The 24,185-nt window shown below is 44.5% G+C and overlaps 1 protein-coding gene across 1 annotated transcript in view; it reads left to right on the top strand.

Annotated features, from left to right (window-relative positions):
- GLDN (gliomedin) overlaps window positions 1–16,693 on the top strand; it is a 63,652-nt gene extending 46,959 nt beyond the window's left edge. The window contains exons 5-10 of the mRNA XM_077764406.1: window positions 7,177–7,314; window positions 9,549–9,677; window positions 12,425–12,508; window positions 12,606–12,731; window positions 13,746–13,896; window positions 16,207–16,693. Coding sequence (XP_077620532.1) covers window positions 7,177–7,314; window positions 9,549–9,677; window positions 12,425–12,508; window positions 12,606–12,731; window positions 13,746–13,896; window positions 16,207–16,684 — 1,106 coding nt within the window. The 3' untranslated portion in view covers window positions 16,685–16,693. The remainder of the gene's footprint in view (window positions 1–7,176; window positions 7,315–9,548; window positions 9,678–12,424; window positions 12,509–12,605; window positions 12,732–13,745; window positions 13,897–16,206) is intronic.
- Window positions 16,694–24,185: the final 7,492 nt, after the last annotated feature.

The following is a 24,185-nucleotide window of genomic DNA, read 5'->3' as shown; positions in this document are numbered from 1 at the left end:
CTGAGACAGGACTCAGGCCGGACCGTACCCTCTAGTGGTGATCCTCTGAACAATAACATGCAACTAGGTAGCATTTATTGTCAGGCATGCTACCAACTACTCTCTACTTACCTTATGTGGTCTTCAAAACAACCCCAAGGAGATGGATATTTTGGTTGGCCATATTTTTTCTAGACAAAGAAGCCTTATTTTCTGTTTCCACAACAGGCCAAGCCCACCAATGCCCCAGGACCTTTGCATTGCCGTGCCCAGTGACTGGAATACCCTTTCCCTGCCCTTCCTGCATCTGGTCCTGGTGCAGGTCTCAGCTCATGTGTCATCCTTCTTCAAGTTCATCCCTGACCTCTGTGTCTAGCCCCTGCCTCACATACATAATCACATTTCCTGTTCTTTCAAAACACATATCCCTCTCCAAAATTCCTTGCATTTGCTTGTCGTTGCACTGATGGTCTGATTCCCCAGGGAGAATGTGAGGTCCATAATGCCCAAGCCATATCTGTCTGTGCAGTCCTAACCTCCAGGGCCTGGGACACCCAGAGAAGGGGGGCAACAGAGTCATTGTTGAAATGAATAGACATAAGTTGTCCAATGTCAAAAAGGTAAGAAGTGGAGGAGGCAGGACCTGAAACCTGGTCTCTCTGACTCCTGGCCCTGGCTCTTAAACAAGACCACACTGAACTTCCAGGCTGGAGGGGCTGGCCCCGAGGTGTGAGAGCGGTGTCACCAGAGGGGTCACAGGGTGGGAGCTGTGCCGTTAATTACTGAAAGACACAGGGCTGCGGACCCCTTCAGGCCTCAGCCTGATGCTGCATCTACAGAGAGGGCCAGGAGGCTTCGGAGAAGCCTGCAGGACACGTGCAGGAACATGAGCTCAGTGGGCAGTAACCTGGCAGCCAGGCAGACTTGATTTTGTGCCTCTGCTCTGCTTTCAGGCAGAGGACTGCAGTGGGTTGAGTCCAGGAGCACCTGCCTCTATCCCCGACTGGCTCTGAGGCCTTGGACAAGTCACTGCACCATCGGGCCTTGGTTTAACCCATAGACTGAGGAGGTTCAGTTCCTACAACTCTAACATGGTTTCCAGTTTTTAAATAGTCTCCTTTCATGCTTGTCCCTAAAGGAGAGACCATGTCTTACATATTCTCTTATTTGGCACAGCTCTCTGCCAGGCCCAGATGAGGCTCAAGAAAGAATTGAGTGAAGAATGCATGCATGTGTGCATGTATGTGTGCATGAATGAGAAGAATAGAGCATAGTTTCCATCCATAAGAGCTCCCCATCCAGTTGAAAGAGAGAATGTATCTTATACATGGCAGGTACTCGAGAGCTAATTGTTCTGATTTGAAGACTGCTTTCTACTGCACAGCAAGTAATATCGCCAGAAGAGAAAGCTGAACTTTCAGTGCAAATAATGGACAAATAGGACCCTGTGTAGAAGATGCATTGTGTAGTAGGGCTAAGTGTAAGGAACAAGAGAGAGAAGTGTAATCAACATCTTAGAAGTGATTAGAGGGGAGCTGGGGAGGGCGTTGCCTGGGGAGAACAGAAAGACCTAGCCTGGAGAGGCTATTTGTGAGACTGCCCCTGGATGTTAGTGGGGACCCAGGCAGGATGCATGTCTTCAGGAGGCAGCTGGGGGCCTCTGGGGGCTCTTGGGAAGATGAATAACCTGATGAAACCAGAGGATAAGGGTTTAGCCTAACCACTGTTGCCAGGAGATTGAAGTAGCAGAGATGACCCTCAGGTTCTGCCTTGGGCTGAACAATGATGGAATAGCATGGAGCCAGAGTCTGATGGCATAGTTTGGGCCCTGGCTCTCCCACTTACTAGCTATGTGTCCTTGAGCAAGTTACTTAATCACTCTGTGCCAGTTTCCTCATCTGTAAAATGGGGACAATAGCAGTATCAGCNAATAGTGCTGACACATGCAAAGTGCTATATTAGTATTAGCTGTTGTTTCCAAAACTTGATTTTAAACCAAAAGGAAATCTAAATTGAAATGTCTGTATTCACTTGAAAACACTGAGATTTGGAGAGAGAGACCTGAAGGGACTTAAATGTTGTCAGTTTTGCAACTAATATCCTTGATGAAGTTTGACATTCTCTTGAGCATTTTCTTTTTTTTCCATCTGTTTCTCACTTTCTCATTAACAGTTAATGAGAAGACTGCAGTGTCTTCTCTAAACATCGAATCCTCCTAAAACAGAAATAAATCCCCTCCTCTGTCTTGGGACTGGATTTTCTGTGACACCCTCTGGCCCCCTTCTGCCTCCCCGCCTCAGTCAGTGACAGATGGTTCTGCCAGAAATAAGCCGTCCTCCCTCACCCCCTGCAGTGAAGATGCTGGCGTTGACCCCAGCAACATCACACAACCCCAAACTCTAAAGCTGCTAAGACAGTTTGTTTAGCGTGGGCGCCGCCCAAGAAGGAAAATAGCAAAGAGACACTTGTAGCATGTGAGTCAGGCAAGAAGCTGGCCCCTCTTCTCTGCAGAATGTGCTGACTCAGGCGTGCCAGAAATCATGGGACACGCCGTGTCGGGGGCCAGGCCACACCATGGGACAGCACTGCCGTGCGCTGCTGAGGCCAGCCAGGGTGGAAAGTGCCTCTGCTGGTGAATGCGGTTCGGTGGTGCTGTACTTCCGACGTGCCACGGCCAGGGCACGGCCAAGGTGGGACGAGAGGAAACTGTCGGAGATGTTGGTTTTAAGAGAAAGACTGTATGGAAACAAAACATCCCCCACCCTTTCGGGAGAAAAGCTTAAAAACAATCACGCACAATCAGCTAAGAGTCAAAATATATTCTTAAGCAAAGGTCTTTAAGATCTTTGGCTTTGTATACTCACCCCTGTGTGGGCAGCATTACAACAGCTACATTAGGTGATGAACGTTTTCCTGTTTCATACGTGGCCTTTTTGAGAAGGAAAAGAAAAGACATATGAGGAAGGAATAAAGGCAAAGAAGGGGAAATTGGATGCTGATGCAGTAAGGCTCTTTGTGACTAGAATAAATCTCTGAAAAAGAAAACCTTGAAGTAATTAGAAGATATCATTTCCCTGAGCACTGCTGAATCGGGGTCATGTGAAACCTTTAGAAGGTATCAGTTATACTTGGTGCATTGTGCTGGCCAGACTCTATGGCAACGTTCTAGTCTTTTATGTCCTTCAGATAATGTGTCCAATTGCCTATTTAAAATACTGACAAAAGGACATTTTCGTGTGCAGAGGTCCCTGATTAAGGGCTCTTCTTAAGTGAGTGAACCACTTTCCAGCAAGATATCCTAATGACTGTGGGCAGGGATGACCCAGAACCATAGGTTTTGAGAGCTGTTGTGAGAGATGCATGATGAGCCACCCCACCCCCACCCCCAGCAGGCATGGTTTCCTGTCTGTGTGAATTCACCACAAAGCAAGTGCCCACAACGGAGGGGCTGCCCCTGCTCTTCTTCACATCCTCTTCCACTGTGTTCACACAACACCCACCTGACATCACCACTGACAGAGGCAAGAAACCCGGCGCCTCTTACTCCCTCTGCAATAGCCGAATTTATTTCATGGCTTTCATGTAGGTGTGGGTTTTATGGTTGGCTGAGATCTAGCAAATGTTTCTTTGTTCACTGCACTGTCTAACAGTGATCAGTACTTTAAGGTTCTTGAGTACACTGCTGTCTTCCTTGCGGTGGTCTGTGTAGGGTCCCCTGAAGTTGGAAGAGCAAAAACCGCACTGAGGATTTCTCACTTCCCCAGCATAAAGGGAATGCGTTAAGAGCTCCAGCTGTAGGCTTTGGGGGACACTGCCTTTGATGGCAGCGCAGAGTATTCCAGTACCATCTATGATAGGGTGTGATGTAATAACCTCCCCACCGGTGACAGGACTTGAGAAGAGCCAATCAGATAATGTAGAAGGGCTTTTAGGGAGGTTAATCAGAGTGACCCCTGAGGTGCCTTCCACTCCCGAATTCTTTGATTCTCTTGAGGCAGTTCTGCTGGAATCCTATGGAGCTGGTAGGAAGTAGGTACAGATTTTAAAATCTGCAGTTCCGATCTGGAGGGAGGACAATTCAATAGCACAAGGATGACAGCTGGAGACGGGGAACTGGCAAAATTGATGGGCATTAGAGAGGGGCAGTGAATGGGCGGTGTCAATTAGCCAGAGCCCAGAAGAAGGGGCATGGGGACTGGCTGGGTAATTAGAAAAGAAAATGGATCCTAAGCCCTCTTGGTTATAGAAACGGGTTGTTTGTGCAAAAACACGCCTCTGGCTCTTTCTTGTCCTTGAAATCCCTGGCATTTTGATCAGTATCTCTAGTGAACAGGATCTCCAGGAAGCCATTGTGAAAATGAGGATGTGATCCCTGCAGATAGGAGATCGTGTCCATAGATTCTGGCAATACTTTTTGCACAATATCAGGCAATCCCTTTTCCCTTCAGGGCCCCATTGTCTCCAAGGGCTTATGAGTTCTAGTACATTTCTTATAGACTCCATGAGATTTTCTACAAAAACAATCAGCTGTCTGCAAATAAGGACAATTTTAATTCACCCTTTCCAATATTTTCACCCTTTCTTTCTTTTTCCCTGCTTTATTGCACTAGCTAGGACCTCCAGTATAGTGTGAAATAAAAGTGATCAGTCTAGAGGCCCTTGTCTTGTTCCTGGTAGTAAGGAGAAAGCTTTAGTCTTTCATCATTAAGGATGAGGTTAGCTGGAAGTAGTTTTATAGATGCCCCTTTTCAGTTTGAGGAAGTTTCTTTTGATTTTTGTTTGATGAGAATTTTTATTAAGAATGGATGTTAAATTTTATCAAATGCCTTTTCTGCATATGCTGAGATGATAGAATTCTTTTCTTTTTTTTAAAATAGTTTATTGTCAAGTTGGTTTCCATATAACACTCAGTGCTCATCCCATAAGTGCCCTCCATGCCCATCCCCCCCCTCCCCCCCCCCCCTCCCCCATCAGCCCTCAGTTTGTTCTCAGTATTTAAGAGTCTCTCCTAGTTTGCCTCCCTCCCGCTCCCCAACTANTCATTAAGGATGAGGTTAGCTGGAAGTAGTTTTATAGATGCCCCTTTTCAGTTTGAGGAAGTTTCTTTTGATTTTTGTTTGATGAGAATTTTTATTAAGAATGGATGTTAAATTTTATCAAATGCCTTTTCTGCATATGCTGAGATGATAGAATTCTTTTCTTTTTTTTAAAATAGTTTATTGTCAAGTTGGTTTCCATATAACACCCAGTGCTCATCCCATAAGTGCCCTCCATGCCCATCACCCCCCTTCCCCTCCCCCCTCCCCCATCAGCCCTCAGTTTGTTCTCAGTATTTAAGAGTCTCTCCTAGTTTGCCTCCCTCCCGCTCCCCAACTATTTTCCCGTTCTCCTCCCCCATGGTCCTCCATTAAGTTCCTCCTAATCCTCCTATACGTGTAAACATATGGTATCTGTCCTTCTCTGCCTGACTTACTTCGCTCAGCATAACACCCTCAAGTTTCATCCATGTTGTTACACATGGCCAGATTTCATTCTTTCTCATTGCCATGTAGTATTCCATGGTATAGATAAACCACATCTTCTTGATCCGTTCATCCGTTGATGGACACTTAGGCTCTTTCCATGTTTTGGCTATTGTTGCGAGTGCTGCTATGAACATTGGGGTACATGTGCCCCCATGCATCAGCACTCCTGTATCCCTTGGGTAAATTCCTAGCAGTGCTATTGCTGGGTCATAGGGGAGTTCTATTGTTAATTTTTTGAGGAACCTCCACACTGTTTTCCAGAGGAGCTGCACACTGTTGGTGGGAATGTAACTGGTGCAGCGCCTCTGGATAGGATTCTTTTCTTAAAGTGTTAATGTACTGCATTATATTTCCTGAATGATTCAAATAGTGGACTCTATTCTGGCAGTTAAACTACTTCCAGGTGGATTTAATCCTTTTGAAGCTTGTTTTTAAAGTTATTTATGATGGATCTCCAGAGGCGTTGACTCTAATGCTAATTTAGCCTCACTATTGAGACAAGACCTTTCCAAGGACTTTACCCAATATCACATCATTTTCTGAGATTTCTCTGCTTTGACTGAAGAGGCCCTTTCCTTCTTCAAGCACTGAGACTTGTATAGCGAACTTCCTGTTCATTCTTCCCCACTTTGTAGAGTTTTACCTTGCAACTCATTATTCGGCCAAAGATTCAAGGAAACCCCTCTGAAGTTCTCCAGAGCTCCTTCTGCACAACTACCTCCTCTCTCATGTTTTGTCACGTGAATCCTCACCACCTCTATCTCCTCAGACATTGTCTTTCATCTCCTCACCTCAGTGAAATTGCTAGGCTCTATTTGGTTTCCTTTCTCTGTGCTGCTGTCTAGAAACTACCCTGCCAGGAGTGCATAATAATCATTTTATGCACCGAGTTTGCTTCCTCTCTCCCATGGGTCAAAATGCTGTGCTGTCCATGGTCCATGCTGAGATAGACCATTGCATAGATTCTTAGCTATTTTGAGCTGTGAGTGACACGTCTGCAAATCCTACAGTTATGACTCCCCAGGAACAGAGATGGACATTTCATACACAGCAATGTGTCCACACTATCACCATGCCTCTTCATGCCTGTGCTAGAGCAATGTTACCTGTTTTGCTATTTTGATTAAAAGCATTTTGCACTGGAATGTCACAGAAAAGGGAACTGGAGGTGGAATCAGATCTCTGCCTGCTCACTTAGTGACATCAGTGATAACCACTGCAAGCCTTAGTTCTGGCTTCTAAAAATGACAGTAAGGATGAGTTACCAGCTCACCACTCTGGCATGTTGTAAGGAATAAACCAGGTAATGCAGATGATAACACATACCCTTCTAGCACTGAACAGTCCCCTCTGAGTGCTCCGTCCTTCCCATGTGACAAACTTCTGATCAGGCCTTACCTCCCTTCTGCTCTTGCTGTGATTGTCCCTTTCTGGTCCACTCGTCTCTCCAACCTGTTGGCTCAGCCAAATATCTCTAAAATATTCAGAAGAGCCACCTGGAAATGTTACTTGTTAGTGAATTTATAATCACGCTGCTGTCCTAAAATGGTTAGAGAGACTTCTGTATTTGGTATTGAGCCACTTCATCTTAGAGGTACAAAGTATAATACCACAAAGTCGTGTACCAGAGTTTCTTGTGCTATAGGCTAATCCATTATTTTTCCCCCCTCAGGGCTACCTGGAGCCACGGGAACTCCAGGGGAAAAGGGAGACCCTGGTGAGCTGGGTTTGACTGGAAATGAGGGCCCAGCAGGGCCAAAGGGTGACAAAGGAGACAAAGGGGACGTGTCCAATGACGTGCTCCCCACAGGTAAGGGGCTGGCACTCGGGCTCTCTCCCAGGGTGAACAGGCCCCCAAACCAGCCTGTGAATGGGCCCCCAAACCAGCCTGATTTTTAGTACAAAGGTGCATGGGTCTTCTCTCCTTTTCTACTTTTCATGCCCATCTGCTTTGCCACATGTTTTAGAGTTCTGAGCTTCCAAAAAGGAGAAAACTGCAGGTTACCCCAAGGTTGGCGAGACCGAATCTGAGATCTAAGCTTAAGCAGTTTAGATAATTCAGGTCTAAACATCATGATTAGATTTAATTAGGATGAAGGGAGATTCCTTTCTCCAAATATGTATTAAGTCTAGCACAATCTAGAACCAGACAAGTAAGCAAGCAATTTAAGATACCTCAGAGGACAAACTGACAGAAAACTCAGGCATTTTCTTCACAAGGTAGGATCATCTTCAGATCTTTATCCTCAGCTTTTTGACGTAGAACTGGGCAGATATGGATGCCGATCTTTTTTTTTCTGTCTTCCAGCCCAGGTTCAAAGCAGATAGTTGGCATCTGGGGTGGGGAGGGGAGGTAAAGGCACAATAATCTGGAAGGACAATCACATGGTGGAAAGACAGGAGACAGCTGACGGTCATGGAGGAGGAAGGGACAGAAGAATTTTAAAAGCACAGTACTTCAGAGACATAACTATCCTATTAATGTAGTCAATAAACATTTTTAAATATCAAAGAACACCATTCATGAATTAGAGACTTTGGTTGTAGCTGAGAATATGAATATGAAAATGAGTAAGTCAGGACATCTGTCCTCAAGAAGCTAGGATGATAGATGTTCAAGAATAATGACCCTGAATCAGTCACCCATCTAGCCTGTCAAAATTTGTTGAGCACTTACTATTTGCCGGGCACTGTGTTCAAACCAAAGCATCAAGGAAAGCTCAAGTTATGAGTAGCATGCTTTGTTTCCAAAACAGGGAGGTTGCAGTGCAAAATATATAAAATTTAAGAAGTGTCTTGACAGGATCATATATTTGTGAATATACTTTGGAAGCATGAGATCATGTTATACTTCAGTTATATGGGAATCTACACATCCAGAACACTGCACTCCCCTGTACTACTGAACCAGTGAGGGGTAATGACAAACCATTCAGAAAGGCAACATCGCTGAGTGTACCCCAATTCCAGAGACCAAGCGGAGCTGAGTATTCCCTGGTCAGAGCGCAAACAAGGCCTAGGAAGGTAGATCATGTCTGCTCTGCCTACAGATCTCTGCCCCTTCCTGAGTGGGCTTGGACCTGCCTCGAGCCTCTGTGACCCTGGCTTGCCCACTCTACAGAGACTGGAAAGGCTTATTTGGTTGCTGGGAAGAGGCAGCTAATAAGACCTTGGATCATCAGTCAGCTTAGTTCAGGAGGGTAGAGCCAAAGGGCTAAATGGTCCAGCATCTTCTGAATGCTCCAGACAACAGCACCTGCAAAGGACTGCACCCATTCATATTGGCCACCTAAAGTTAGAGATGTATAGGGATTCCAGCTGCTAGAGCACCCGTGCCAGTGATCTCAGTGGGTTCTCACAGGCCAAGACAGGGAGGATGAAACTTAGTCTGGAAGTAAAGAAACAGGCTCACAGGGTTAATCTGCCTGCCCAAGGTCACAGGCTGGGCAAGATCTCCTGATTTCTCCTACAGTTATGAACAGTGCTTCTCATACCTGGAAGCATATGAGGCAGCTTTAAAAAACACAGATGACCAATCTCCTTACCATTTTGTTCTAACTGTTCTGGATGGTGTCCTAGCATTCGAATTGTGTTAGACTGACTCTATGTGACTCTAAGAGGCAGTCAGCGTTGAGATCCTTCAACATGACCAGTGAAATGAGTATCAGCTTTGGCATGAGATGCACCTGAAGTTAAGTTGCAGCCCTGTTCCCAGTTGTGACCTTGGGCAAAGCACTGAACTTCCCCAAGACTGAGGTCACTGAGGGACTACTAATACTGTCTCACAGAATGGTTGGGAGGTACAATGGAGGGAAGATGTGTAAAATTCTTAGTGCAGTTCCTGGCACAGAGTTGAAACTCAACATCTACTATGGGTACTTCCTCAACTTTGCACAGCCAGGGCTAGAATACAGTTATGCCTGGTAATCGTGGCTTATCAATCCTCCCCAGGACTGTTCATTCTCCTTTCCCCCCAGGAGAAACCCATCTCTGTTTATGGCTCTTGAATCAATCTCTCTCCCTGCCCCTCTTCTCTCTCTCCAGGTGCCAAAGGTGACCAAGGCCTGCCTGGCCCACCTGGGCCCCCGGGCCCTCCAGGTCCCCCAGGACCCCCCGGAAGTAGAAGAGCTAAAGGCTCGCGGCAGCCAAACATGTTCAATGGCCAGTGCCCAGGTCACCAGCCCCTGCCCCAGAGAACCCACCCCTTCGGCTGATGATCCCAAACTCCCGGGCTTTACAACCAGATTTTTTAAACAGAGGGAGGAGATTTTGCCTAAAACAAGAGTTTCCCCATGCAACATGTTGGTGGGTGGCTTGAGCAGTTTGCCCTGGGGGTGAGAACTTGTAGCAGGTTTAGAATTGGGCCTCCCATGCCCTTCCCTCATCACTCTCCCTTCATCTATCACCAGACTTCCTCTTCCTTGCCAAATCTACCATCCCTCTCCCCTGAAAGAGTCTCAAAGGCTAAACCATTCACTCTGGGAACATGAAGGGCTTGGCTGATGCTGGGGAGACAAGAGGGAGGTTCAGATTGGTTAACTTCCCACAGTACCACAGTTCTGCCCTTACCACCATGAAGCTTTGTGTGCTAACCACGTGCAGGGCACAATGCTAAGTGATTTGTTCACAAAATAATACAGGACTTGGTGTCACCACCAAATTATAGATACAAAACTGAAACCCTAAGAAGCTATTGTAGCTTACCCAAGGTCACTCAATTAGTAAGTGACAGAGCAGGAATTCAAACCAAAGTCTGACTGGCTCTAAAGTCCTGCTCTTAGAGCATCTTCCTTTCAGAGATGGAAATCCACACATAGAGACTAAGCCAACCCAGGGCAAGGGATGCCTGATCTCTGGCAGGCCAGAGGACTTGTGTGTTGGCCGATCTGTGACAGAGGTAGCCATGGGATTGAAAGCTAATTAGAAATCAAGGGCCGTATAAATAGAAAATACTTTTAAGGTGACGCTAGAACTTCTTCCCAGAGTGATGACCCAGGACCGACTCCTGGTCAAGCCACAAGAAGACACCACTTGATGCCATCACATCAGTGGCAAAAAGGAGAGGAGGATCCTGACTAGAGTTTCTTTCGCACTTGCTGTGGGCTTCCCTGCAGCTTCCCTACATGGTCTCTAGTTCTGTTTGGTGCCCTGGTCTTTTAGAAAGGCATTTTGGGGGCATACACTCAGCTGTCAGAGTGGGAAAATTGGTGCTTTCAAAGATCACTCCCACCCCGCCCCCCAGTCAGTGCAGCCTAATTATAATTTTGCCCAGCAGTTAGCACCACGTGAAATCACAACCGAGCTGCCCACCTCTGTGGCTGGGACTCAGCACCACCCCCTCCCTTAGTTTCAGCCCTTTGTTCAGCTTCCCTTGGAGAATGAGCTGAGCGGAAACCTTCACCTGGGAAAAGGTGGAATATGACCTGAGCTTTTAGAGTCCCAGTTTGCTGAAGACTGTCACCCAGGGCACAGGTGCTGAAGAAGCACCCATCTCTGCCTGGCCTGCCTACTGAGTAGGGGCCAGGGCTCAGAGTGATGAAAACTGCTTAAAAGGAAAGGCCATAATCTTCCACTTGGCCTCCTAGAAATGAGTCCTTGGTTGCCAGGCATCCAGCATCTCAACTTGGCCTTCTCTTCTGCTCCAATTCTATTTCTTTAAGCTCCCTCCCGCCCCCACAGCTTTAGAATCAGGCTGGTACAACATGAATTAATGAGAGCTTTTTCTTCAGATAAAGAACAGGAGGGTCTCTCTGTCCCTTTCCTGTGCAAAACCCAAGTTCTTTAGCAGAAACTCCAGATGAAACTCAGAGGCAGCAGGATTGCATGGGGAAGAGGGAGTCATAACATATCCCCAAAACTGCTCTCATCAGGGCACAGGAGGACTCAAGGCAAACATAGGCTCATCCCACTAGAAAGAAGCTTAGAATACAGAGAGTCCTACCCTTTATTTTACTGATAAAAAAAAAACCTCTCCAGATTATTCTGGGAGCTTCCCTTGGGACACTGGAGGTAATCCTTTCTACCTGGCAACTACAGGTGACTTGAACCCCTTAGAATTTGTCTAGGCAAGTGGGCCCGAACTTGTCTGGAAAGCCTGATTTACCTCAACCTGCCCTAGACCAGATCCTTCTCCCCAGCCAATCTGCTCCCTACCTTCACGCTGACGTGTTCCTCCCCACCTTCTCTGTCTTCTACTGTCCCAAGACACCTCTTAACCAAGGCCTGAATTTAGCCCATCTGTTAAAGGTAACAACTACAACCCAGATTTGATGACTTCTAGCTCAGTATAGCTTCAAACCAACTACAAATTGGGCGTCTGTCAAGGACCCACATCCCATAGAATTTCATGCAGACACAGGTGGGAGGTGGCTGAGATTTCAAACATCTCCAGGCTCCTTCTTCTTCTGTGATGCCTCCCTCTGTCATCCAGGAAGACAGGGTAAAGGGGGCCACCCTCTCATGAGGCCCAATAAGCTTCCCTGAAAGTGAAAATCCTTCCTGGAAAATGCAATCCATGATAGTGATACCTACCACCTGCCCAGAGAAGCCAGGAAAGTCTGAGTAAGGCTCTTCCTGCCCTCACTCCTCCCTCCCCCCAGAATGCTGAGGGCCTGAACAGACCACTTTTTCCCTTTTACTGACAGCTTGTTCAGATTTTATTATTTTAGAAACTGTGCTTCTGGAAAGCATATTAGGAACTCACCAAGTGGTGGGGGTGCCAGGTGAGGGTGGGGAATTGGAAGTATGTGACTTGTTGCTTAAAAGCAAGCAACCAAAAAACTTGATAGACCTATCAAGTAAGGGATGCTTATAGGACTAGAGTCTGGAAGGAGATGGGGGAGAGCACCAGTGACAAAGTTACACGAGTCTCATTGGGCTGCCTACAGTGGCTCTGATCATTTCCATTGTCATTGTTTTAGGAGAGACATGTGCCATACCAAATGATGATACCTTGGTTGGAAAAGTGGATGAGAAAGGCGGGGAACACCATTCTCCACGAGCAGGTGCAGAAGCAAAACATCTTGTTCTGAAATTAAAAAATCGGATATCTTAAAGTCGTAACTGGTAAGTGAGTGACTTTCCTATCTCTTCTTTTGATAGAATCCATGATTGCTTCCATTGGAAATCCAACACAAGTACTGAAAGTTACAGAGACATTTGGGACTTGGATAAGAGAGTCTGCTAACAAGAGTGATGAGCGGATCTGGGTGACTGAACATTTCTCAGGTACCTTCACTTGGCAATGACCCACATCTGTGTGGGAGTTATGCCTTTCATCTGTTGCCTTCCTTCAAGCTTCTTCTATCTCTATGTCTGAAATCCCTGCTGACAGGTGTCACAAAACTGCCCTTTATTTCAGAGAGCACATATGAGAGGGCAGAACACTTTTCTTAGTTGAGCACACTGGTGACACGCCTTGCAGTCTTTGGTGACAAGGACATGACTGGGGTACTCCCAATATAACTGATCCAGTTTTAGGCAAATTATCCAGAAGGAAACAAATAGCATTATGACTACAGCCTTAAAACGCCCCAAACCATAAAGTGGACTAACTGTAAGAGACAAATTCTTGTGCCCTGTCCACCTTTCTTTAAGGAGAGTACTTTTAGCCACCTTTCTTAGATATCTGTTGGACAGAGAGCCCAGGGGAGAAGGTAAGGCTCCATCTTGCAGACCACCTCCATCTAAGCACGACCCTAGTTAGATTGCCCTGGAGGGACTTGGTCAGGGATTGCGGTAGTCTCATTCCAGAAAGAGTCTGACCATATTCACTGATCAGAGCGATAGCTGAGACACTGTGCTTCATTTCATCAGGGCTAAGTGATCAGTGGGTAGTAACTGTGCAGGTTACCAGCTGAGAAGGACTCTGACTCAGAAGGAAAGAGAAACACTGTGAATTAGTGGCAGGAGGAGGTAGGAGGTGACTGCCCAAGTGCCAAGTGTTTGATGTTCCCAGTAGGGGCCTATATGGGTCTGATAGATTTTATGAACCATCTAGGGTGCACTGGGAGGGAGTGATACAGTTTTCCTGGGAGAAGCAAAGCCAATTCTGTGGCTCCTACCTTTGAAGCACAGTTCATGAATCCAGAGAAGAGAACTGGACTTAAGTTTGGGAGTCTGAGACTCCAACCTGGACATGGACCCTTGCAGGACACCTCACTCTCAATTTTCCTTCTTTGAACTTGCTCCCCTGATTCACTTCCAAGCTGTGATTGCCTCTTCCTGGCTTCCTCCCTGCAGGCATCAGGGTGAAGGAATTCAAAGACCAACCCTCCCTGTTGAATGGCACTTACACTCTCGTGCACCTCCCGTATTATTTCCATGGCTGTGGGCATGCCGTTCACAACAACTCTCTCTACTACCACAAAGGAGGATCCAACACCATAGTGAGGTGAGTCATTCAGGCCACGGCCCTCCTTCTCCTGCATCCCAGACAGCCCCTGGGTGGCGCTTTGGTAATCTGAGAGCTACTTAGGGGTAGGGACTGTGGTGCCGTCATCTTCCTGTCCCCAGAGCCTGGCACACAGAGGTCAGTCAGGGTTTGCTGAGTGAATGAACCACAGGACACAATGAGTGAGCCCCCTCACCCAGCCCCGACCCGGGATCTGCAACATTGCTGGTGTCTCACCAAGAGTAAGGTGAGAGCCAGAGAGAAGTAGACCTGGAGTGATAAGGGCTGCAGTTTTCTCATCCTATGAGAAAAGCAACAGCCAGAACCTCGCTCTCCCCAGGTGGGAAGGTATCACACACACTCAAAGTTTCTGAAAAACTGTGGGTGTGAAGAATTTCATGTCACAGCTGAGATCACTGAAGACCAAGGATGACAATGCGTTCGGATTGATCTGTCACCTTAGCCAGGCCACCTCTCCTCTTCTCTGCTTTCCTGAGCGGAAGTAGTCTCCTGGGTAAGACTGTTCTCGGGGCGGCAGCCATGTCCTCCCGGCTCCCTGAAAGACTTGCTAAAATGTTGTCTTTGTGGCTCAAGAAGAAATCAAGTTCTGGGCCAAAGCGGCTTATCTTGGGCAAATGAAGAGAGCAGGGAGCTCGGTCAGGTTCCAGCTTCGCCTACTCACTCCATGGCCTCGGACAAGACACTGCCTCCTGTGGTCTGCAGCCCTCCAGCTGTGGCCTTATCTGAGATAATTCCAGCATTAAGAAAGCTACAGTCCAAGTCATTCAAAACAAGAGATAAGGACCTGAGGGAGGGCTGGGTCCCTCTTCTCTCGCCCTCACTGCCCTCCTCCACTTGGTGAGGTCCAACCGCAACAACTTCGCTGGCATTGGAGTGTGGGTGAGGATGGGGACGGGGCGCACATCAATTGTGGCTGGAAGCGTCTCCCCCTCGCCTCCCTCTCCCAGGCTTCCCCGTCATTTCCATATCTCCCTGGCTATGTCTTTGGGCAAGTCTTGTGTTCACGGAAAACAACCAACCCACCTCCTGTTCAGAAGCGAGCGCACCCCAGACAGATTCCTTCCTGTGACATTTCTCCTCATTTAATCCTGCAGCTCTCTACTGCCTGCCACAGCAGTGTTTACATAGGGATGAGGGTGGTAAGAGAGTTCCCGGTGAGTGAGCCCCAGAGAGAGAATTGGCCTCTCCAAGCGTGTCTTCTAACGGAGCTACATGTGTCTGACACTGCTTTGGCCTGCTCTATGCCAGGCCACAGTAAGGGTGGGTGGGGGTGACAGGCTGGAATTAGACCCTGTTTTTCCTGTGAGGGGACAGGCCTCCTCAAGAAACGTAGCTGCTAGGTACCAGACCAACAGTACCAATGGACCGATTGGCAGTCCTGAAATCCAGGCATTCAGAGGAAGGAGCAGAGGAAGGCAAGCAGGCTGTTCTCAAGGCCTCATTTTCCTCTGGTTTCTTCTCACACTTACCTCAGGGTCTCTTAATTGGCTTCAAGTTTGTTAGTTTAGATCCACCGCATATCCACAGATTCCCGCTTCTCCCATTTCTTCTCCGGCTCAATGGCACCCTCTTGTGTTTTTCTTCTCACTTAGCCTAACGTTCCCGAATTTTCATTCCTGGAGTTAGGTTAACTTTTGAATCATAATCAACTTTTAGATATGGTCTGGTTTTGGAGTCTGCCTGGCCAGACAGCCTCCAGGAGCTGAGGACATGGGATTCCATGCCATAACTAAACATATCCACTCACTTTTCTGACAAGAAAACTGACTTCATGGCCATGATTTGCCTACGTTTCTTCCCAGCTGACAACTTTCTTCTTCATTTAAACCACTGTGACATTTTTGTCTTAAAAATTCCAGCACAGGGTAGAGGAAACCCCCACCAAACTTGCAGTTAGAAAACCTAAATTCAAACTCTGGCTACTTACTCATATTCCTGGGCTAGTCAGTTCTTTCTCATTTGTAAAATGAAGACTAGACTCAATCATTTTTTAAGGCCCTTTCAGGTCTAAGAATCTTAGGGCATTTCAGGAGGTTAGCAAACACCTGAGGAATCTTGAGGGTAAGGAAGTTTCCTGGTGTCACATGGCTCACAGGTGGACACTTAGATGTAGTCAGCATCCTTTACATCCTTGGTGCACAGAGCATTGTGGGTAAACCAGTAGACTTGGAACTTAGAAATGCAGAATCCCAAGCCCCACCCCAGTTTATTAGAGGAGGCAAAACAAACAAAAAACCCACCATTGTCCACAAAAATGCTGACTTATATCTTCCTTTTATCACATTTCAGATTTGAATTTGGCAAAGAAACATCCCAAACTCTGAAACTTGAAAATGCCCTGTATTTTGATCGAAAATACCTTTTTGCCAATTCCAAGACTTACTTCAATTTAGCTGTGGATGAAAAGGGCCTTTGGATTATCTATGCCTCAAGTGTGGATGGCTCAAGCATTCTTGTCGCTCAGTTGGATCAGAGGACATTCTCTGTGGTCCAGCACATCAACACTACGTACCCCAAGACCAAGGCCGGCAACGCCTTCATTGCCCGAGGGATCCTTTATGTCACGGACACCAAAGATCTGAGGATAACGTTTGCCTTTGATTTGTTAGGAGGGAAACAGATCAATGCAAACTTTGATTTAAGAACTTCCCAGTCTGTTCTTGCCATGTTATCCTACAATATGAGAGACCAGCATTTATATTCATGGGAAGATGGTCATTTAATGCTTTATCCTGTGCGGTTTTTGTCAGCTACAATAAAACAGTGATGAGATGCATTCTGTTCCCCCTTGGTAAATTTCAGATGTTCTCTGTTACCATTAATATTCCAACATAAATCTTTAGGGTAACCAGATACTTAGCCGTCATAATCTCGTGACTTGAGTGTTTATATGGTCAGAGAACCGCCTTTAAATTCCGATTCCTTAGAGGAAAATAGCAGCAGTCTGGAAGTCAAGATGGCTGTGATTTGGTGATTTTTCCACAGACCATCTGGGCAAGTTATCCTTCTCTCTTTGGGCCTTGTTTTCCTGACTGGTAATATGAAAGGGCTGCCAAAGATGATTGGCAAGATTTCCTCCACCTGTAGGAATTTCTGTGCTTCTCGGCTGTTGCTGCTTTCACAGCTGTTATATATTTGGTTTTGGTTTTGGGTTTTTAGCCACGTGTTGAGTAAATTTTACCTCCGAGTTGATAAGCTCGAGTACTTGAACAATGAATTCCTTAGTACTGACTTGTGGTCAGTGCTTTGGGAAGCTGCATGGACCCTTTAAGGCTCTGAAGGGGCCACATTACCCATAATATATTACCTTTCTCTGCACCCGCACCTGCCACCACAGCACCAGAATGCCCATCATCCTCAGCTCGTGATTGCCACTCCCAGGTAAACAAGAGCCAGGCACAGCTACACGCTCGGGTTTGCTAATGAAATAGAAACAGCCCCTTCTGGATTCCTGTTGGTCTGATCATGCTGTAGATCACAAACACTGAATCCTCCAGCCCCCTGGCTGCTGCTTTCACTGCTATGCATCTGCTATCCAAGTGCTAAATATTATTTGAGTAGACGATAATCTGGCTAGAACCATGGGAAGCCCTTTGCAGTTTTTGGAAGAGGCACCATTTGTGATTATTATCTAGAACAAGGGCAGGCAAATCATGGCCCTTAGGCTAATGCTAGACCATTGCAAGTTTTTGTGAAGTTGTGTTAGAACAGGGTCACTCGCCTTTGCTTGTGTATCAGTTTGTGACTGCTTTTACTCTACAGTGGCAGAACTGAGTTGTTGGGAAAAAGTTGAGAAGGGGCCCACAAAACCTAAAACATATACTCTTTGGCCCTTTACAGCAAAAGTTTGCTGACTTGTGATCTAGGATATAAAGTGAGTCTGATTGTTGGCAGGGCTTATTCGCCAGATGCTGCTTGTTATATTTTGTTTTATTCCATACAAAGAAGAAATCCTGTGTATGGTTTGAGTGTTTGGTATAGGGGAAGGGTTAGAATAGCATAAAATTAAGTGACCTGCCCCAAAAGCAGTTAGTAAACCACTCTTTCCCTAATATAGTTTCAAAGGATATGTTCTGCTCCCATTGGAAGCCAGGAGAAAAATCCAGCTTAACTTGCACCTGAATGTCCTTAAGTACATATTTTCTGTCAATTCAGTTCTTCAGACATCCTGCAGCCTGGGGTATGGGCAGGGCTGCTGAGAGGAGAGAGGAATCAGGAAAGCTACTGGGGTCCCACAGCCAAGAAGGAAGGGACCTAGGGAAAATCTTACGTAAAGATTTGTTTATCCTTTTGATTTCACTGAATTCATGTGCGTGTTGGAGGAGAGCTATACCCTCAGGGTTTTTCATACTTGGGGGTCCGGAGTGTGGCCTGATAACTTATTTAACAGAAACATTTTAAAACTTAGGGGCTATACAGATTTGGGTATTTAAATCTCCCCACCCCCTGAAAACACTTAGGCAGCTACCGGGGACTTCTTTGTTGTTGTATTCTCAAAATAATGGATATTTGAAATCTTTCCTCCACATTTCTGTTAGATTGGCTGTGTCTTGTCTAAAGTTTAAAAAAAAATACTCTTCAGATTCATGTTTTGTAATAAAATAAAATAGTTTCATGCTTAAGATTAACGCATTTAATGAATACTAGTCTTTTAAAGTATTTGAATATATGCGTTTCTGTTTCTGGACACAGTGGACTTGGATATGAATACAGTTTCATAGTAATGGTGGTAGTAGTAAGATCTACATCCAACACTAATTTTATATACGGTAGCAACCAAAGAAGTTTGTTGAATTAGCACATATTCCTTTTAGAAAAAAAATTATAGAAACCTCAGTCTTGATATCTGAGCTATCCTGACTCCCTTAATTGTGGGTACGGGATCATATACTTATCGCTAGAGAAGCTCATATTTTTTTCCCATGTCAAACTAATATCAGGATAACTGAGTTATTCAGGGTGTAGGGTAACACTATAATGGGGTTGAAGGTTTGTCTTCACAGAAGGCAAAGAACTCGGATTTTACTCATTCGTGCCTGCAAACACTACTTTATTTTTTAAAAAAAAGTTTGGGCTCACTGCTAAAGTAGAATGTACAACCTAATGTTTTTAAGTCAAGATATCATTTTAGAAGTTTACATTTGCCGCTTACAATCAAAGCTGTTTTAAAGTACTTTTCAAATATCTGCACTTCTGATGTCAGAATCAAAGCAGATAATTGGCTAATTCTTCTTTAATCTAAAATAGATAGCTTTCCCTTGGAAAGTAAATACAACTCTCCTCCCAAACTCAAAAGTAGGCCAGAAGCTATTTCAAAGCATTTTCTTTCAAAGTGATAATGTGTCCTATCAAAGCTGTGCAGGTGGTCGGGGTCTCAGTGGATTACTAAGCCTAGATGTTATGACAGAGAAAGAGTTCTGGGGTGAAAGCTTTAAAATGAGCAGTTCAGGGGCACGTGGGTGGTTCAGTCAGCTAAGCATTGGACTTTGGCTCAGATCGTGATCTCACGTTCGTGAGTTCGAGTCCCACTTCGGGCTCTGTGCTGACAGCTCAGAGCCTGGACCCTGCTTCGAATTCTGTGTCTTCCTCTCTGCCCCTCCCTTGCTCATGCTCTGTCTGTCTCTGTCTCATAAATAAATAATAAAAAAAATAAAATGAGGAGTTCTGGGTTTAGGTTCCTTCGCAGTCATTCCCTTGAAGGTTGCCAAGTGAGGGTCAAATGAGACGCTATGATCCTTGAAGAGCCAGGAGTCATTTTCCAACTGCAAGGGTACATTTTGGCTATGACTGATGTCAAACCATGTGAAGTATGTGATAGGGCTTCTCAGTTTCCCCACCTCTGCTGGAAGCTGGTGTAGCACACTACTAAAAGATGTGATGTCCAATCTGTAACCACAGATCTGAACAATTCTGAAAAATGAATCATGATGAATGTCTCTTTTTTGGTTGTCATTTATTTAACGTTAGTCAATAAAATAAGTCACACGTTGAAACAGGTGTATGCTTATTTTTTACCTCCTGCTAATTTACATTTAAAAGAAAAAATAACAACCCAAAACAGTATTGTGGAAGAATTACATTGGTTGCTCCTCTGTTGAAACTCTTGCAATTTGCTGACTCCTGAATACCGAAAAGTAATTGATATGGACTATGTGTTCTCTATAGGAAAACCTGGAAAATGTAAAAACCAGTAACTACAACTGGAGACAGACATAAATGCAGTGAAGATCTACTAACTTACTTACGTAGGCAAAGCAACTGGGAAGGACATAATATTTTGGTCTAAAAATAAAATAGGACAGATTTTTTTTTCAAATACTTTGAGAGAAATTTATTATAAATATTAGTGGAAAAATATGTCCAATTTATATAGTTTCTACTTGGATAACAACAGCATTTTTTTTTACAAATAGTTTATTTTCAAATTAGTGTCCACATAACACCCAGTGCTCATCCCCACAAGTGTCCTCCTCCATGCCNTCTCAGTGTGGTTTTATTTGTATTTCCCTGATGAGGAGGGATGCTGAGCATCGTTTCAATGAGTCTGTTGGCCATCTGGATGTCCTCTTTGGAGAAGTGTCTGTTCATATCTTCTGCCCATTTCTTCACTGGGTTGTTTGTTTTTCAGGTGTGGAGTTTGGTGAGTTCCTTATAGATTCTGGATATTAACCCTTTATCTGATATGTCATTTGCAACTATCTTTTCCCATTCCGTTGGTTGCCTATTAGTTTTGTGGGTTGTTTCCTTTGCTGTGCAGAAGCTTTTAATCTTGATGAGGTCCCAATAGTTTATTTTTGCTCTTGATTCCCTTGCTTTGGGGGATGTGTCAAGTAAGAAGTTGCTGCAGTGGAGGTCAAGGAGGTTGTTTCCTGCTTTCTCCTCTAGGGTGTTGATAGTTTCCTGAAAATAGGACAGATTTTTAAAAAACTGAATTGGTGCGAATTTGGGCAGGTATCTTAATCCCTTAGCCTCTGTTTCATCTGTAAAATGTATAATAGTATTACCTCCTTTGGTTTTTCTGTATGAAATGAGAAATGCTATGAAAATGATACAATTCTTGATAAATTATTGTTGTTACTTTTACAGTTCATCTTTAAGGAGAATCAGATTCTTGCGGCCTTATTCAAGGGTTGCAGGAATGCATCAGGGAAACCACAGCACAGCTTGTCTGCTGGCCTATTTGATTAGGCAGTTAACACTTCACACCACCAAAAGTGATTCTTAGCAGCATAACAAATTTACGATAAAACTGGTCCTAAGAGTGAAAAAATTTGACTTTTCCCTCTGTCCTTCCCCCCACCCTTCCACAGGTGCTGAATCAAGGGCACTCCTCAATGACACCCTCCTGGCTGAACTCCAGCCCAGAGCTTGCTTCCTGGGAAACCCAACTTACTGTAGAGTTGCCAGATAAAATAAGGATGCCCAGTTAAAACTTAAATTCAGATAAAGGACAACCACAAGATTTTTCAGTGTAAGTATGTTCCAGGTATGGCACAGAAGAATATAGTCACAATTAAAACTTGTTTATCTGAAAATCTAATTTGACTGGGAGTCCTACAACCCTAAACAGATGAAGTCCTAAAAGAGGCCACAGAGATTGGGTTTTGGAGCTGGATCATTCACCACCTGTTGACAGTGAGAACCCCACTGCTGATAGTAGATTGAGCACAATTAGCCTTTGGGACAATGAGATGGTCCGTTTGTTAAAACTTTGATTGGTGTTGAGTGGTGTGCCAGTGGAAAGCAATCCCTTAGCTAATGTTATGTATCAGATGATTGAGAATTAGGGAGAAATAGGGACTAAAAAGTTAAAACCAGGAGGCTGTTGCTAAGATTGATTGACCCTCAGGAAAAAGATAAAATGCTGAAGCCAATTAATTGCCAAGTGAAAGCTATGGAAAAGCCCCGGTAGAGCCTCCTTCGCAGCATACAAAGAGGCTCTCCTCTCTTGCAGTAGAGAGCAGGAAAAACCGAGGACCCAACCCTGGACTTGATCAGAGTTGCCAAGCTCTGAAGGAGGGGAAACGCTCAGTGAGACAAGTTTGTTGTACCCAGGTGAGGACCCAGCCAGCCAGGGAAAGATTGGGAATCTGCCAAATAGGGTGGGGGTATCTTGGTTGGCTCCTTCCAAATTTGGTGTGTGTTGTATTCATGGTCATTTGGAAATACAGAGGAAATTCAGGGTTGGGGTACATGAAGCTTGTTGGCGATTTTTTTTTTTCTGCGAAAGGCCAGATAATAAATAATTTCCACTTTGTGGGCCACACTGTCTCTGCTTAACTACTTACCTCTGCTTTTGTAGCTAGAAACAATCCCAGACAACACATAAGTGAGGAAGCATAGCTATATCTCAGAAAACTTCGTGGACACTGAAATTTGAATTTTACAATATTAAGTGTCCCAAAATGTTTTTCTTCTGGCTTTTTTCTTAACTCTTTAAAAATGTAAAAACCCTTCTTGACTTACAGATTGTACAAAAACAGGTGGTAGGCTGTATTCGACCTACAGCCCAGTTTGCTGACCCTTGATGTGATACTGTGATTTAGAGTTAGACATACATATTTGTTCTTTGTCCCCTTTTCTTACACAGAGCTCCTAAAACTATTGGAATCTCTCGTGATGAGAGCCATAAGAGTTGTCTTTTGTTGTTATTGAGGTGACTTTTGAAAAGGCCCTAAATAACCTATTTATTATGGAGGCTGGTTGCCAGGGCACCCAAATATGTCATTAGAAGGTTTCGACTTTGAGTCCCACCCTGACCTCCAGGGAGGGGAGATAGGCTGGAGGTTAAATCAGTTGCCAGCAGCCAATGATTTAATCAATCATGGCTATGTAATGAAGCCTCCATTAAAAATCCAAAAGGACTTAGTGTATTTTCTGTATTTATGAGTCTGTTTCTCTTTTTATTGTTTTGTTGAAGTTTTTTTCTCTGTATTTATGGTTCTATTTCTGCTTTTTTGTGTGTCTTTTTTGTGTGTATTTTGGATTTTTTATTCTACATTTAAGTGAAATCTATGCTGTATTTGTCTTTGGCTTATTTCACCTATCACAATATCCTTTAGGTCCATATATTGTCTCAAATGGCAAGAACTCATTCTTTTTTATGGCCAAGTAATATTTTTTTGTTCAACTTGATTTTTTTATTTTTTAATATTTTTTTATACTTTCTAAATAGTTTATTGTCAAGCTGGTTTCCATATAACATTCAGTGCTCATCCCCACAAGTGCCCTCCTCCATGCCCATCACCCTCCTTCCCTTTCCCCTGACCCGCATCAACCCTCAATTTGTTCTTGGCATTCAAGAGTCTCTCATGATTTGCCTCTTTCCCTCTCCTCCACTATTTTTCCCCTTCTTCTCCACCATGGTCTTCTGTTAAGTTCCTCCTAATTCTCCTATACATGCAAACATATGGTATCTGTTCTTCTCTGCCTGACTTCTTTCGCTCAGCATAACACCCTCAAGGTCCATCCATGTTGCTACACATGGCCATATTTCATTCTTTCTCATTGTATGGCCAAGTAATATTACATTGTGTATATACACCACATCTTTCTTTACCCATTCGTCTATCAGTGGATACTTAGGTTGCTTCCTTATCTTGGCTATTGTGTATAACAGTGCAATAAACACAGGGGTGTGTATATCTTTACAAATACACTTTAGTGTACAAATATCTTTAGTGTTTGTTTCCTTCAGGTAAATACTCAGAAGTTGAATTACTGCATCATATGGTAGTTCTGTTTTTAATTTTTTTAGGAACCTCCATAGTGTTTTCCATAGTGGCTACACCAATTTACATTCCCACCAACAGTCACAAGGCTTCCCTTATCTCCACATCCTTGCCAACACTTGTTGTTTTTGGTCTCTTTGATACTAGCCATTCTATTCAACACCAAATCATCATCACTATCTGATTAAAGAATAGATAAAAGACCTGAATAGACATTTTTCCAAAGAAGACCTACAAATAACCAACAAACACATGAAAAGACAGCCAACATCACTAATTATCAAAGAAATGCAAATCAAAACCACAATGAGATACCCCTCACACCAATCATTCTGCCTTTAATGGAGGTATTTAAACAAGGGACTAGTAAACTACAGTCTGTTGGGTTATCTTCTTGTAAGTAATGTTTTATTGGAATGTAACCAAAGTCATTTCTTTATGTATTGACTGACACTGTTTTTGTGCTACAAGAGCAGAGTTACGTAGTTGCTACATATGCAAACGTAAAATAATTACTAATTAGCCCTTTAAGAAAAG

This window comes from Crocuta crocuta, unplaced genomic scaffold, assembly GCF_008692635.1.
Source record: "Crocuta crocuta isolate KB4526 unplaced genomic scaffold, BGI_CrCroc_1.0 scaffold102, whole genome shotgun sequence".
In the NCBI taxonomy this organism is placed as follows: domain Eukaryota; kingdom Metazoa; phylum Chordata; class Mammalia; order Carnivora; family Hyaenidae; genus Crocuta; species Crocuta crocuta.
The sequence above is the reverse complement of the archived record's forward strand: the minus strand, read 5'-3'. Positions and strand labels throughout refer to the sequence as shown.